The 16,877-nt window shown below is 40.9% G+C and overlaps 1 protein-coding gene across 3 annotated transcripts in view; it reads left to right on the top strand.

The window, feature by feature from the left end:
• LOC102226233 (low-density lipoprotein receptor-related protein 1-like) overlaps positions 1–16,877 on the top strand; it is a 93,036-nt gene that overhangs the window by 46,952 nt on the left and 29,207 nt on the right. For all 3 annotated transcript variants that reach the window (XM_014469659.2, XM_023330809.1, XM_023330806.1), the window contains exons 10-31: positions 941–1,084; positions 1,175–1,411; positions 1,550–1,730; positions 1,987–2,209; positions 2,771–2,960; positions 3,068–3,190; positions 3,678–3,818; positions 4,770–4,895; positions 5,693–5,809; positions 5,915–5,995; positions 6,097–6,264; positions 7,971–8,153; positions 8,416–8,613; positions 8,721–8,966; positions 9,128–9,325; positions 10,988–11,192; positions 13,177–13,341; positions 13,436–13,680; positions 15,061–15,192; positions 15,894–16,121; positions 16,234–16,408; positions 16,613–16,707. In XM_014469659.2, the coding sequence (XP_014325145.1) occupies positions 941–1,084; positions 1,175–1,411; positions 1,550–1,730; positions 1,987–2,209; positions 2,771–2,960; positions 3,068–3,190; positions 3,678–3,818; positions 4,770–4,895; positions 5,693–5,809; positions 5,915–5,995; positions 6,097–6,264; positions 7,971–8,153; positions 8,416–8,613; positions 8,721–8,966; positions 9,128–9,325; positions 10,988–11,192; positions 13,177–13,341; positions 13,436–13,680; positions 15,061–15,192; positions 15,894–16,121; positions 16,234–16,408; positions 16,613–16,707 (3,801 nt within the window). The remainder of the gene's footprint in view (positions 1–940; positions 1,085–1,174; positions 1,412–1,549; positions 1,731–1,986; positions 2,210–2,770; positions 2,961–3,067; positions 3,191–3,677; positions 3,819–4,769; positions 4,896–5,692; positions 5,810–5,914; positions 5,996–6,096; positions 6,265–7,970; positions 8,154–8,415; positions 8,614–8,720; positions 8,967–9,127; positions 9,326–10,987; positions 11,193–13,176; positions 13,342–13,435; positions 13,681–15,060; positions 15,193–15,893; positions 16,122–16,233; positions 16,409–16,612; positions 16,708–16,877) is intronic.

Genomic DNA, 16,877 nt, shown 5'->3' with positions numbered 1-16,877 from the left:
ACAAAAAGTCTCGTGTCAAACTGCCATCAGCAACACATATTGCAAGAAGTCGTGTTGTTTAAAAGCACAGACACTGAGAAATGTCTTGGCACTGCTGGTGAAAATGTTTCTTAATGTATCTTTTAATTGCCACAGCAAATCTTTAGACTGAGGATGTTTTTTTAAATTCAGCCCTTGAGTACATCAAGTCTGGAAAAAAATTCCATATTTGGAAAAAAATGTAATAAATTTAGTAGATGTGTAATAATTGCTACTTTAAGCAATGCAGTTTAGAAAGATTACCTTTTGATTTAGTAACCCACAACTTTGTTTCTCTTTAAGTGTGACTAGACACAAAAGCCCATTTCTTTTATACCCTGATAACGAGGCAGGATGAAAAGTAAGATTCATCTTGCAAACATACGCCAACATACTGATGCAAAAGGTAAAGAAAAAAAAGTTCTCCCAAGTGTATAAAGTCTTGGGGTCAGACTTTGTATTACCAATTTGAGGCTGACCACATACCTGTTAATTGCTTGTGAGGGATGCCATTAAGAAAGTAGTTTCTGTCCTCGGATTTTGTATGTAAACTTGTGAATTTAACTAAATACTGGCAGGTCTTTAACTGAAACAAGGCACTTTAGTCAAATATTTTGCTTGTTAAAGTGCCTGGCATCATAGTTTTATTTGAATTACCAGGATGTTTAAAATTAAATTCTGGAGGATTTTACTTAAAAATGGGAAAAAATATATTAGTGGAACTTAAATATGCGTAAATTAAAGGATCTTTATGCTTTATTAAAGAATAAAAAAGTCTTTTATTGAATGTCACTAACATTTTTTTCAATGTCAGTGCCTTAAAATGACTATTTTAATGTTTTTAACACAATTTTACCAGAGGTGCTAATTAATTTGGAAGCACATTATCATAGCGCTTAGCATTTCTCTTGTTCCTGCTCAGTGCGCAGCCATGCTTGTGCCCTGGATCAATTTGGAAAACCTGGAAGCTGCTCCGACATTTGTCTGCTGAGCAACAGCCACAAGACGCGTACCTGCCGCTGCCGCTCTGGATTCAGCCTCGGCAGTGACGGCAAGTCCTGCAAGAGTGAGCATCCTTTTCATCTTTCTTTGGAAAATTGCCTAAAATTTGTACAAGCTGTTCATTTCTTCCTAATTACTGCTTTTCCCTCTGCAGAACCAGAGCACGAGTTGTTCTTGGTGTACGGTAAGGGTCGCCCTGGAATCATCCGGGGCATGGACATGAATGCCAAGGTGCCTGATGAGTACATGATTCCCATTGAGAACCTGATGAATCCCCGAGCTCTGGACTTCCACGCCGCCAGTGAATTCATCTACTTTGCAGACGCCACAAGCTACATTATTGGCCGACAGAAGATTGACGGCACAGAGAGAGACACCATTCTAAAGGATGGTAACGCTCTACAATTTTACCTTCTCAAAGGATTCAGAAGCTATTTCTATTTTGTGACTTTTACATTCTTATGATATGCATCCTTGGTTTGTCCTTACACATCTTAGTTAATTCTATCACTTTTCTTGCGCATCTCAGGTATTCACACAGTAGAGGGGATAGCAGTCGACTGGATAGGAGGAAATCTCTACTGGACCGATGATGGACCTAAGAAGACTATCAGTGTTGCCAGGTTAGAGAAGGCTTCACAAACTCGCAGGACTCTCATTGAGGGAAAAATGAGCCACCCCCGGGCTATTGTTGTGGATCCACAGCACGGGTAAGACCATCAGGGGCTTCCTAGTTCTCATAAAAGGTGCAGCTGTAATTTATGGGTGCATGAGCAACATGTGGTTCACAATCTCAGACACTAATCTGTGTTTGTGTGTAGCAAGCAGCCTCTGTTCAACTGATCCCTGTACAACTCTTTTCTTTTAGTTGTGTGATTCTCTAACAACGATTGTCACGTATCAAAGCTTGAGAACATTGCAAGAAGTATTTCCTAGCTCAATTGAAATGTGTTTCCTCCTCACCAGGTGGATGTACTGGACTGACTGGGAGGAGGACCCCACAGAAAGCAACAGAGGGAAAATTAAGAAAGCTTGGATGGACGGTTCACATCACCAAGTCTTCCTGACCAGCAAGACAGTGTTGTGGCCCAACGGCCTGAGTCTGGACATTCCTCAGGGCATCCTGTACTGGGTGGATGCTTACTATGACAGAATCGAGATGGTTTTCCTTAACACCACAGAGAGAAAGGTTTGGGAATGTTCTCATAATAAGCCGTGTTTACCGTGTCGTGGTATTATCAACAACAACAAAAAATGATGGCTATCTAAAATAATTAGAAACATGCAAAACTTTTAAACCGCTCATAACATCTATAGGGTTATTTCTGAATATTGTGATGACAGCCAATTGCAAGTATTTCAAATGTTCCAGACTCTTTTCTTCCTTTTCGTTTATGGAAATGTCCCCGGCTCTCTTTCTGATCATCAGGATCTCAGGCACTAAAGTAAACAGCCAGTGTGGACAAATAGGATATTGTACTTTTTACTGCCTTGCATGCAAAATTTGCATGTCAATAATACACAAATGTTGCCTCCAGGCATTCTGTTGTGGTTGTGGTATTGCAGACATGAATACTAAGGTGATGATATGTAGTGAAACGCTCTTTACTTTGGCTGCTTTATGACATTTTTTTTTACTTATTTTTGAGTCGCTTTTACTAGTACAAACATAAAGTAAATCATAAAGTTGCCAGTCCGTGCTTATTTTTGTCTTGATGTGAAGAAGTGATTTGCCTCCCTGATTTAACAGGTCGTCTATGAGGGCCAGGAGCTTAACCATGCATTCGGCTTGTGCCATCATGGAAAGTTTCTGTTTTGGAACGAGTACCGCGGCGGGAGCATCTACAAGCTGGACCAGGAAACCAAAACAGTCACTTTGCTGCGAAACGAGAGGCCTCCTATATTTGAGATCAGAGTGTACGACGCTCACCTACAGCAGGGTACGTCACGCTTTCGAACTTTAATTTGAGCTTGTTTAAATGACGCGGTAACAATTTTCTTGCCCCCGCTTTTTTTTTTTGTTTGTTTTGTTTTTCTTTCCATGCAGGCACCAATAAATGCAGAATAAACAACGGCGGCTGCAGCAGTCTGTGCCTCGCCATTCCTTACGGCAGGTCCTGCGACTGCGCCGACGATCAAATCCTTGACGTCGACAACGTCACCTGCAAAGGTACTTGGCTGCTTCCCTGGACAATGAATTTTTCTTAGGGCTGGCTTGCTTGCGGCAGCTGTGGAAAATTTATTAATCAGCAGGAGTTGAGGTTAGGAATTTCTGGCTGGTTTTTTGGCTTGCAAGTTCGACTTTTCCAAGTATTTTTCTGAAAATATTACACACATTCACCAGTCAGACACGTACTTCCTCTACAAAGTGTCTCAAAGATCAAATTAATGCGTATCAATCACTTTTTTTTGTGATGTAATTAAGGATAACTACAGTTTAACTGCATAACATGTAAAAGGAAGAGTTTTTCCAACACAAAAGAAAACTAGTTGGTGCACCCTTGGCTTTAAAGAAACACATACAAGAGATAATATCTGGGAAATGTTTAAAACCGGTCTTAAATTTCAAAGATAAAAAGTCTTTGTTTAGTTTTAGTGCTCACGTCATGTCTTTGCGAATTATCTGTGTCCCGCTTCCACCCTGATCTCATCTCCAGCCAACCCCTCCTACGTTCCCCCGCCCCAGTGCCAGCCGGGAGAGTTCGCCTGCAAGAACAACCGCTGCATCCAAGAGCGCTGGAAATGCGACGGGGACAACGATTGTCTGGACAACAGCGACGAGGCCCCTGACCTCTGCCGTAAGCGTGTGGCATTGTCATGGATACAAAGCAACACACGGATAAACAGAATTATGTTTAATGGCTCCAGCTAACACAAACTGACAGAGCACGTAACAAAGTTTCCAGGATTTGTCTCTTTCCGTGCAGGGTGATGTGTTTTTTTTTGTTTTGTTTTGTTTTTTTAAGGCGCTAACTTTTATCCTCATTAACTGAGTCCAACAAGAAACAGCTCATAATTATCCTGGATCTTTTCCTTGCTATCTGTTTAAGAACAGGGTTCAGTCTGGGATAGTGTGGAAAAATACCTGATTAATTTGATTTCAGGTCTGGAGAAGTTAGGAAAAAAAAAAGGGTTTGGAGAAGTAATTGCATTTCCAGACTTTATTCCCTTTCCATTGTCTGAATGTTCTGTCCTTCCTTTTTTCGTAATTTCTTCCTTGCTTTTATTCTTGTTGGCATCCACCACTTTTCTTTCCTTTCATCCTTCATACCTTTCTCTTTTTATCCCTTTCCGCCCTTTCCTTGTGTGCTTTATTTGCTTGTTTTCTTCCATGTTCTTTGTTACTTATTATCCATCCTTTACTCATTTTGGCTTGTTCTGCCTTATTACTTTGATTTGTTGCTCTATTTCTCCCTTTCCTTCTGTTCCTTCTTAATTGTTTCCTCTCCTGTGTCATATATCTCTTTCTTCTCTGCATGCTTTTTTCTTCTTTGTCTGTCCTTCCTTGTTTCTTCTCCCTCCTTTGTGTGATTCCTTCAAAGCATCCTTATTTTCTTAAAGAAAAATTCTATTCCCTTCTTTCCTTTCACAGACTCTTTAAATAAAATCTGTGTAATGTAAATTAATGCAATTTTTTGTATTTTGTGGACTAAACAGTATATAACCAATGATTAATGCTATATGCATGAAAATAAATTACATTGCTCGAAGAGAATTTAAAGTTTTCTTTTGTGTATTTCTTCCTCCAGACCAACACACTTGCCCTGCAGACAGATTCAAATGCCAGAACAACCGCTGCATCCCGCTGCGGTGGCTTTGTGATGGCGACAATGACTGCGGCAATGATGAGGACGAATCCAACACCACCTGCTCTGGTACTTACAAGATGCACATACATACAGCCTTGTTTCTATTCAAAATATTCATTTGTTTATTTAGAAGATGTCCAGAAACTTATGTTATTACCTTTTAACTTTATTTTTATATTCCGGTATTTTGTTGTCTTTAAACATGCATTTTTGAGAGATAACATTTTCCCCTACTTAGACTACCCACAATTGCAAGAAAACATTACACAGTTACTCAGGCTCTCCTCTAGAAAAATGGCAAAGTACCAATTTTTCAATCCTCAACTGTTCATCAGTATTTTTTATAGTGGAGTTAATGCTATGGATGAAACAGCAGTACATGGGTGAATATATTTTTAAACTTGTATTTTGCATGAAATTTTTAACCGGATTAAAAGTTTTGCCCTTAAAAAAATACACGTCCCATCTTTATCTGCAAAAAATAAAATAATAATTGTTGCTTTAAATATTATTTATGATAATATTCTATCCATATAAACTGTCAAATCCCACCCTACTCATGCTGGTGAGCCAGATTTACATACATACAGTACATGTGAGTACATCTCAGTTAATTAGAGTATTATTAAAAAGTTCAAAAGGTGAAGTTGTTTCTTCTTTATAGATTTATTGTGATATAGTTCAAGTGTGTACTTCTGTTAATTTTTATGATTATGACTTGTGTCGAATAACAAAAATTTGCTTGAAATTTTGCACTAGACCATCATGGGAAAGACGTAAGACATTAAATTTGTCCAGAAGTTCGTCATTGACAGCACAGTAAAGGAGTCTGTGGTAATTTATTTATTTTTTCTTCTTGCCAGCTCGCACTTGCCCACCAAACCAGTTCCTCTGTGCCAGTTCGCGCTGCATCCCCGCCTCCTGGACATGTGACCTGGACGATGACTGTGGAGATCGTTCAGATGAGCCACTTTCCTGTGGTGAGCTCTTGCTGCAACTTTTATTCTTTTGTTTCCCGCTTGACCGTTTAACATTTTATAATAACACGGGATGCATTTTATGTCTTCTTTGTGTCTTCCTCACAGCCTATCCAACGTGCTTCCCTCTCACCCAGTTTACCTGCGCTAACGGCCGCTGCATAAATATCAACTGGCGCTGTGATAATGGTGAAGAGCTTTATCCTTCAACTCCCATAAAGCTTGAAAACGGCACTACGAGCAAAAAAACCCAACAAAGATAAACTCCCCTGTGCCTGATTTTTATGCAGACAATGACTGCGGGGATAACAGCGATGAAGCTGGCTGCAGCCACTCTTGCTCCAGTGTGCAGTTTAAATGCAACAGCGGTCGCTGCATCCCAGAGTACTGGACCTGTGATGGCGACAACGACTGTGGAGACTACAGTGACGAGACTCATGCCAACTGTACAATCCGGGGTAAGGAGTTGTACTGGTCTAACACACCCTAAAAAGTTTTATCTTCTCATCGTCTCCACTCCTTAAAAGTGTTTGCTGATAAACGGGATGTTTGGCTCATACCTGATTAAAGCTCTAATCTCGTGGTGCTCTGTTTACTCATTGCTTTGTGCTTCAAAGATGAGATCTTTGTCCTCCTTTTGCTCTTTCCTGTGTTCGTCATGCTTCTCCCAGCTTGTTGTTACTTATTATCCACCAAAAGAACCGTCTTGTTGCTCTGTTCAGGATGTGATAAATCTTTGTGGTTAAACAACAGTTAAACTCGTTCATGGTCCCCTGCAGACTTCACAGATGCTATGACTACTGCAGAGATAGGACTTGCATGTTTACAGCTTGGTGGCTGCACAGCTTCAGTTTAACAGAGTGAGGCGGCAACGCAGCATTGATGCTCTCTTCCCTCTGCTGTTGGTGCGCCCCACAAACATGAGCTTCTGTGCGCTGCGTTGTGCGTACTGTTTGATCCATGCAGCGATGCGGCTTGCTGCTGTCAAGTCCCAGCATGCAGAGATGAGGCTCAGCAAGACCTGCTGCTCTAATGTGCAATCTGTGCTGTGCTCTGTGTGTGTCTGCAGGATTTTGTTGCCTCTTAGAAAATGATAAAGGCAATAATAAAGCTACTACATAAATAAAGTTACTACATCCACTACTTCCTTCTATACATTGTTCTTCACAGTTTTAGTTTCTTTTCTTAGTTTATATGGGATGATCACTAAAGGTGATTGGTCAATGTGCCTTTTCTTTCTCTCTTGTGCTTCTTATCTGCTTTTGCACTTAACAGCAAGGTGTGCTGATTGATTTGGCTTAGTGAGAGCTTGTATTGAGCTGAAAGATGAAATGATAAAGCGGTGTGATAGACTTTTTCGCTAAAAGATATTTAACTGAACTTTTAAAAATACAATGAAGTTCATTGTTTTGAAGTAGAAGGACAAAGGCCATATATTTTGATTGAACTCCATTTACGACAATACAAGTCCATGCAATTCTGTGCAACTGATTTTCTTCAAAAGTCACGTGTTTAGTTGTTGAGGAGCATAAAGCAGGGTGATTTTGGTGAACAATTTCCCATTTAAAACATCTTGCATGTCACTATTCAGTTCGTCATGTGAAAAAATAGAGTGTGGTCCACTGCAAACCTTCCAAGACATGGACGTCCACCTACAGTGACAGGCTGTTCAAGGAGAAGCCCAGTCTAACACTGGACTGCAGAGATCTACAACTGTTGACAGAAGAACTATTTGTAACAAACTCCAGCTGTCTGAGTTTTATGATAGAGTGGACAGAAAGTAGCCATTGTTAAAAATAAACAAATAAAAATCAGAAGACGACCCGTTTGCAACTTTTAGTCTCCATTCAAAACTCTATGTTTGGTTGAAAAGGAACATCACTCATTACAGTATTATGCCACTGCTCATTGTTTCCACTAGTCTGTTACTGGTTTGTGCTAATGGAGAGCTCAATGTTTTTAATTCTTTGACAGATTTCACATATTTTTTTTATCTAAATAAAATACACTGAAGTTCATGGTTTTACTGTGGCAAATTGTGAAATAATATAGAATTTATATCAGTTCTGTTCATGACAACATATATTTTCAGCGGCAGACCTCTGCTGTGTTCATAAACACATGGGAAAATTAAATGTGATTAGTTACTGTTTTTTTCCTCCAGAGCCCCGCCCTGCTGGCGGCTGCCATGCTGAAGAGTTCCAGTGTCGGATGGATGGGCTGTGCATTCCCATGCGCTGGCGCTGCGATGGCGACACCGACTGCATGGACCTCAGCGACGAGAACAATTGTGATGGTTGGAATCACACGTGTGACACAGCGGTGAAGTTCAGCTGCAGGGACTCTGGTGAGTATCTGCTAAGATAAAAGCAATTGTGATGATCCTTTAATGCTGCCAAATATAGAACAAATACTTTATTCATATCAGTAGGAAAAAAAGTACACTTTTTCATAACAGATAAAAAACACATCAAAAGCATAATTTTAAAATCTGAGACTTTGGAAAAAAACTGTTATTGTGTGATATTATGAAACTATTCCATTACCCGGCTCAAAGAGAGCCGTCTACATTGAAAACTGAGACTCATCTTGTTTTCTGGCTTCATCAGCTCGCTGCATCAGCAAAGCCTGGGTGTGTGACGGGGACAGCGACTGCGAGGACAACTCGGACGAGGACAACTGTGAGGCGTTGGTGTGCAAGTTGTCTCACCACATGTGTGCCACCAATGACTCCATCTGCCTGCCCGCCGAGAAGCTGTGTGACGGCACCGACGACTGTCCAGATGGCTCTGATGAGAAGCTTTGCGGTAAACAAGAAGCTGAATATTTTTACTGCTTCACATGTGGAACCAAAAAAATGAGTACAGGTTTCTATCCTTGAACGCCAAGTAACTCTTGTCTCCGTTTCCTGCAGACTTGTGCTCTGTGGATAATGGTGGCTGCAGTCACAACTGCAGCATTATTCCCGGGGAGGGCTTCATGTGCTCCTGTCCCCTGGGTATGGAGCTGGGAGCCGACAACAAGACCTGCCAGATCCAGAGCTTTTGTGCCAAACACCTAAAATGTAGCCAGAAGTGTGAACAGGAGAAATCCAGAGTCAAGTGTTCCTGCTACAACGGCTGGGAGCTGGAGACAGACATGGAGAGCTGCAAAAGTACTGGTGAGGAAAAATCCAAATTCATCTGGTGATGAAACTAGGTTTACTTAAAGCCATATGTTGTAGTCTAACTGTTTCTTCTATTCGTTCTATGAGAAGGGTTGCAGTATTTTCAAGGTTTTTCAAAGACTGACTTTACTGCAACACAAACTCTACTTTTTCAGATCCCTTCAAACCTTTCATCATCTTCTCCAATCGGCATGAGATCAGAAGGATCGACCTTCACAAGGGAGAGTTCAGCGTGCTCGTACCCGGCCTCAGGAACACAATTGCTTTGGACTTCCACCTCAACCAGAGCACCCTGTACTGGACCGACGTTGTGGAGGACAAGATCTATCGTGGGAAGCTGTCTGAAAATGGAGGTGGGCCAGCTAGTTACATTACTCATCCACCTATCGTTGTTTTTACATTGGTCAATTATGCTTCCTTGCTTTCCTGGTTTTTGCAGATTCCATTAACTATGAAAATGTAAGCATAAAATTGTTAGAAACCCTCAGAAAAATTGTCAATAATCTCTTAAAACCAATGTGCCTAACTAGCCTGTTAAGCAGTGGTAGTCTGTGACCCTGAATAAATCCTTCAGGTCACGGCCAGCCTTTCTTGTCCCAGAGCCACAGCCCCAGTCAACTTTGTGTTCCCAGTTCAGCACTTCAGGAGACGTGGAGACTTTGTCCCTTCCCATTTGTCTCAGCGCTCGCTGTGTGTGACTGTTGCCAGCACACTGGCGTTGTGTAGGAGGAACAAAACTCTCCTGTTCCACTGTCTAGCTCTTTAAGTTGTCCATAAATACAAGCTTCATGAGCCGGAAACCTGAAAACCGGATCAGCTAGTGCTGCTTGTTTCACTGTCTACAAATGCGTCAGAAAAAGTGCTAAGAACTGAAAGATGATCCCTTCCAATAGGACAAAGGCCTATTGGAAGGGAAAACATCCACTACTTTAAGTCTTTGCAGCCTCTAATAGAGTTTTCTCCAGAACTTTTCTGTCTTTAGCAGCATTTATTATCTCTAAGCTTCTTCTTTATCCCAGCTGAAGAAAGCCAACCCCACACAATGATGCTGCCACCATCATGTTTCACAGTGAGGATGTTCTTAGGGGAATGTACCACAATAGCTTGTTTTTTGGGGGGGGTTTGCCACAAATTGAATTTTGCATGGGCTGCACAGTGGTGCAGTTGGTAGCACTGCTGCCGTGCAGCAAGAAGGTCCTGGGTTCGATTCCTGGCCGGGGTCTTTCTGCATGGAGTTTGCATGTTCCCCCTGTGCATGCGTGGGTTCTCTCCAGGTACTCCGGCTTCCTCCCACAGTCCAAAAACATGACTGTTAGGTAAATTGGTCTCTCTAAATTCTCCCTAGGTGTGAGTGTGTGTGTGTGAATGGTTGTTTGTCCTGTATGTCTCTGTGTTACCCTGCGACAGACTGGCGACCTGTCCAGGGTGTACCCCGCCTCTCGCCTGGAACGTAGCTGGAGATAGGCACCGGCAACCCTCCCTTTCCTCTACATTTTCGTCTCTAATTCCTTCTCTGATTCTTTGCTCCTTTTCTAATTAATGCTCTCGTTTCGCTGGATTGTCAGTGTAGGTGGATGGTCATGCATTCCCATGAATCCCACTAAAACATATATAAATGAGAAATTACAAAAAAGATGAAGAGGTATGAATACTTCTCCAAGTCACTGTAAAGCGGTTATGTACTAATTACTATGGGGCATCTACTGATGGTAGTGAGGGTTTCACTGATCATTACAAGACATTTTGGTTGTTTTGTTTAGTTTGCACAATTCTGTGTTGTTTCTGCAAAATCATCAAGTAAGTAGTGAGTGCTGACACTTGAGAACAATTTTGGTAGTGGTTAGAGAAACTTCCACATCAGACAGAACTTCCCCATGTTCCATGAAAGTAAGGAATGCTAAACACTGCAATTTATCTTTGTTTGTTTGTTTCCACTAAATGCGTTTATAGAGGAAAATAACCACCATCCTCATTTCAAATTCTTTATTTCTCTGTACTTTTCTGCGTCTGATCAGCCCTGACCAGTTTCGAGGTGGTCATCCAGTATGGCCTGGCGACTCCTGAGGGCTTAGCCGTTGACTGGATAGCGGGAAACATTTACTGGGTGGAAAGCAATCTGGACCAGATTGAGGTGGCCAAACTGGACGGGACCATGAGAACCACACTGCTGGCTGGAGAGGTGGAGCATCCCCGGGCTATTGCTCTGGACCCACGGGACGGGTGTGTATTTACAGCAGGCTGCTCAAGTCCTGCTGTCCTAGATGATGAGTTTGGTGAGATGAATCACACACCTGAGTCAAGTGAATGACCTGTTCCCAGAGTTCTGCATTCAGAGTGAATCCAGGTGTGTTTTTGGATAACTTCATTCAAGCGTTGCGGGTAGCTCTCGAAAACTAGACGTGGGCAACCAATATTGACACAAAATATGGAAACAAACATGCATACCCTAATCTGTGTGCTTTTATGTAGTAATAATAATAAACACTTTCAACATTACAATTGAAATAATATGAGTATATTTATTTCTTCAATTAATCAAGTTATTTATTTCTTACGGAGCCCTCCAAGGCACATGGGAAATTTGTTTTCTTTTGCTTTCCCTCGCAGTAATATATTGATCAGTTCATACGGCATAAATGAATACTGTAATCCCTTCTTACGGTGCCGCCGTGCTTTCTGCTTTTATACATGGTTATAAAAGGTTTTTCCATGAATATTAATACCTTCTTGTGAAATATCTGATGTTTTATATCTTCTTCTTTAGTATAGAAAGGCACAACAAACCTATGATATAAACAGAAACTTTCCGTAAGTAGGAAGGAAATAAAAATACATCTAAAGTATTTGGACTAGTTTTGAGTTATTATCATGGGGTTATCAGTAATCTGACAGTTTTGATTGTGTCTCTATTGTGCTGGTTGTCTGAATGGTTTAAAGGGCCGTTCTCAGTTGAGTTCCATCTCAACCTTAACAGACATAAACATGCAGTGAATAAATCGATTTTCAATCAGTTTTTTGCACCAAAGAGTTAATAATAATAAACACGTTTTATTATTATGAGACACGGCAAACTGGTAGTGGTAGAGTGCCATGCTGGGTTAACTCGGGGAATCTCATCTCCGACTCGTGTATCAATCAACTCCAAACCACTTCTTTGTTCTGTCACAATTATCGATTTATTCCATTTTGATTATCATGCTCCAAACTTTGCAAGGACTGACCGCCCCACTCACCGCTTCCTCATACACACAGAGCCAGCAGGCCAGTAACCTTCCCATTCATACTTGATGACAACCACGCCCACATCGACACACCCACCACCCAAGTGTCAAAGCTGCGCGCTCCTGTCATATCAATAATTACTGATTTCATTCAAATGGCTCTTACAGAGCCTCAGTGAAAATGTGTTTATTATTATTATTAACTCTTTGGTGCAAAGAGTTATTGATTGAAAATATTTTTTTTTACTGTATGTTTGTGTCTGTTAAGGTTGAGATGGAACTGCACATGAGAATGGCCCTTTAAACCATTCAGACCAGCGCAATAGAGACACAATCAAAACTGTCATATGACTGGTTACTCCGCGATAATAATCATGAAAAACCCTTACATAACCTTGTAGAAAGTACGGCGGCCACTGTAAGAAAGGCTTTCAGTATTCAATTATGCCGCATGAACTGATCAGTACATTATCGCGAGAAAATGCAAAACCTTTTGCAAGGGAATACAAAAGTTTTGCGAGGTAACGCAAAAGAAAAAAACCTTTCTCCATGTCCCCTGGAGGGCTCCCTAATTTCTGATGCAAGGACTTGAACAAAATATTGTCTCTGTCACAGAGATTCAGCTTGAAGTTTGCCAAGAGTAGTTTTCATAAATATTTTAAAAAGACTGATAAGTGGAGCACTTTTAATTTTTACATAGACTATCCATCATTTTTACAACTAGAAACATTTTTAGCACATAGTATTTTCCCCTGTTTACCCACTCCATCGTCAGAAAATCTAGATAAACATTCTTTAAAAACCAAAACTCAGACTTATTAGAGCAGAGTTTAAAACATTCACAGATGACTGGAAATGACTAGAATCTAAAGACTTATTTATAGGAAGATAAATTAATTCTGGATACTGTATCCTCTCTCAATCTTTACATAACTGTGTGCACATCTGGAGAAACTGTCACTTTACAAATTTTCTGTTGGCAGAATTTTGTTTTGGACGGACTGGGACGCCAGCCTGCCCAGGATAGAGGCAGCGTCCATGAGCGGGGAAGGCAGACGCACCATCCACAGGGAGACAGGCAGTGGTGGCTGGCCCAACGGACTCACTGTGGACTACATGGAAAGACGCATTGTCTGGATTGATGCCAGGTAGCATTGGCCTCTGAGCTTTCAGTGGCTTAAGGATTTAAAGCATATGAACCAAAATCGTTTAGTCAAATGTCTTTTCTTAATATTCCTTCAGGTCGGATGCCATTTACTCGGCGATGTACGACGGTTCGGGACTGATTGAGGTGTTGCGTGGTCATGAGTATCTGTCCCACCCCTTTGCTGTCACCATGTACGGAGGAGAAGTCTACTGGACCGACTGGCGGACAAACACGCTCGCTAAAGCCAACAAATGGACCGGACACAACGTCACTGTTGTCCAGCGCACCAACACGCAGCCCTTTGACCTGCAGGTCTATCACCCGTCCAGACAGCCTTTGGGTACGTTTTCACATCAAACACGTTCAGTGCCTCGTAAAAATATTCGTGCGTCTTAAGCTTTACTGGATTTTGTCACTTTTCATCTACAAACTTGAAAGTATTTTTGGGAAACTCATGTAATGGACATCGATTAACTGTAAAATGGATTGAGCACATTTTGTAAAAATCTGAGAAGTGTGGTGTGCATTTGCATTCAGTTGCCCTAACTCAAGACATCGTGGATAAATTTTCACTTACAGAGGAAAGGTTTTGCTGCTCGTGACTTTTTCTTTTTTTTTAAGTATTACCTCAGATTATCAATTGGATTTTTTGTCTGGGCTTTGACTGGACCGTTCTAACAAGTTACTATGCTTTCATCTTAACTTTTTTGTTGTAGTTTATTCTTGTTATCCAGCTCTGAAGTCTTTTCTAGCGTCTGAAATGTTCGGTTACATGATTGACTTGTACTTGGCTCCACCTTAATGCTATCAAATAATTCCCACAGCTTGATGCTGCCAATACCATGTTTCCCCATGGGGTAGGGGTGTTCAGGTTGATCACATTGATGGGGATTTATGGAGAGAACGACTGATAGATGACCCATCTAAAAAAGACATTCAAATTTGTGGTTGTGATAACACTTCCATTGTATATTTTAGACCTAAAGCTAGAAATTCTTTACCCTGCTGAACACATTGGTTGAGCTTTAATTTAAAGGAGAAAGTGATGAACTCACAGTCCATTGCTCAACATGTTATTCATGGCTCCTGTTCCCCAAAAGACAGCTGACCTTTTTGTGCCGCAAGTCATGTTGTTTTCTCACACAGGCTCACTTTGGATACCTGCTGCTGCCTGGTTGGGTAAAAAGACACCTTATTGTTCATTACTTCCCCAAATATGTCGTTGAAAACAACACCTCGCTCCTGCAGCAGAAATGTCACACGTTGATCTGAAAGCTAGGCAGGTTTGGTGAGATGGCAAGAGGCCTGTCACAGCTGTTTGACTAAGTCCTGTCACATCAAATTGTCGCTTTGATATTCAGTTGTAAACAGCTTAGAGACCCCTCGTGTGTGTGTGTGTGTGACATTGTCCTTGCGTGGATGACAAAGGAAAGCGGATGTTAATGGAGCTGTAACCACTCCTCGTGGGAATCATTAGTGTTTCCCTTCAACCTCCTTGAGGGCGTTTAGGTAAAAAAAACAAGATTTCAACACCAGGAAAATATGCAATGATTGATTTAAATATCCTATGACATGGGGATTTTTTTTAAACTGCAGTGCATACAGATGCATTTGCTTCTTTTTTACCAGCATGTTCCATCATTCTTTTTTTCCTCTACTGACATTTTTGTGAAACATTAAGATGTGCGGTTTTTTTGTTGTTTCTTTTCCTTTCCTTCAGCTCCAAACCCATGTGCCACAAGTGACGGGAAAGGCCCTTGCTCCCACCTGTGTCTCATCAACTTTAACCAGACCTTCTCCTGCGCCTGCCCCCACCTCATGAAGCTGCAGGCCGACAAGCGCACCTGCAAAGGCAAGAATAGAAACCGTCGCCTGTAAAAACCACCATGTGGTCTTTGTCATGCATTAAACACCACACTGGTTTCCACAGCCATTCCCAGTGCAGGCTATGACGAAGGAAGGCGACATATTGTTCTACTTTATGAGCTACACACTCATTCACTTGTTCGTTGCTCAGGAATGGGCGAGATTGAAAACATTTCCTAATATTATGACAATCCTGCAGTAGGTGTCTGATCATAGTAGTGGTAAAGAAACAGAAGAGAAAGTATTAATTAAGATAATCAGTGTTGTTCATAAACAACCAGGGAATATGTCAGTTAAAACTCAAGTTTTTTCTCATTGTTTGTGGTTTTCCAGTTGTTAAAGTGACTACATCAATTCAGAGTTGTTTGCACCTATTTGAAATTAAACATACAATGTTTAATGTTCAATAAAGAAAAACTACAAATATACAGTACTATATTGCCTTGCTAACTAATTTTCCACTCCTAGTTACAAATATGCTAAAAGAAATACTTGCCTATTTCTTATTTATTTGTAAATAATAGATTTTTATTATTTATAATTGACTTGTGGGGCTGAGGAACAAACACATGGACACAGATTTATGTCTGTTACTATATTATCTTTTATTTAAAGGGAATGGTATTATAGTCATAAGCATTTTTTTTTTCTCTAGAAATTTACATTTCTGTATGCGTTTATTTCCAGAGTCCCGCAAGTTCCTGCTTTATGCACGACAGATCGAGATCCGAGGTGTGGACATCGATAACCCTTACTACAACTACATCATCTCCTTTACCGTGCCGGACATAGACAATGTGACCGTGGTGGATTATGATGCTGTGGAGCACCGCATCTACTGGTCAGACGTGCGTACTCAGACCATCAAAAGAGCCTTCATCAACGGGACGGGAGTGGAAACGGTCGTGTCTGCTGGTAGGAGCAATCCCAGGGATAAATGTTGCAACAATGTTAAATCAATAGCATGCTGTACATCCTGGAAGTCTAATGTACCTTTTTTTTTTTTGTTGTTGTCGAAATTGTCAAGACCTTCCTAATGCCCATGGCCTGGCAGTAGACTGGGTGTCCAGGAACCTCTTCTGGACCAGCTATGATGCCAATAAGAAGCAGATCAATGTGGCGAGACTGGATGGGTCTTTTAAGAACGCCGTCATCCAGGGGTTGGATAAACCTCACTGTCTGGTGGTTCATCCGCTACTTGGGTGAGTGCTTTATCTGAGGCTCTCAGTCACTTTATAAGGGTTCTTCCATATTTAATAAAATTTTAATGAGGTCTTCTCTGACTTTATTGCAAACATTAGATTTTTTTCTCTCTTGCTTTGTAACTTGTAATTTGTTTTCAATTTGTTATATTTTCATATATTTTGCAAATACATTAATGCAGTCATTTTCATGCCCTCTCTCAGGAAGCTGTATTGGACTGATGGCGACAACATTAGCATGGCAAACATGGATGGAAGCAACCACACCCTGCTTTTTACTAATCAGAAAGGCCCTGTTGGTGAGCAGATGTTTAACTCGCTCTCAAATATACAGCTACTGTAAAATAAAACAGAATATGTGTTTATGTCTCCATTGCTCATGCTCAGATTAGCTTTATAGTTAGAGATGCACTGATAAGTTTTAATTTCTCACAACCATTTTAGCTGATTCCAATTTTTCTGATAGAAT

The sequence above is a fragment of the Xiphophorus maculatus genome, chromosome 1 (genome assembly GCF_002775205.1).
Source record: "Xiphophorus maculatus strain JP 163 A chromosome 1, X_maculatus-5.0-male, whole genome shotgun sequence".
In the NCBI taxonomy this organism is placed as follows: Eukaryota; Metazoa; Chordata; class Actinopteri; order Cyprinodontiformes; family Poeciliidae; genus Xiphophorus; species Xiphophorus maculatus.
The sequence above is the reverse complement of the archived record's forward strand: the minus strand, read 5'-3'. Positions and strand labels throughout refer to the sequence as shown.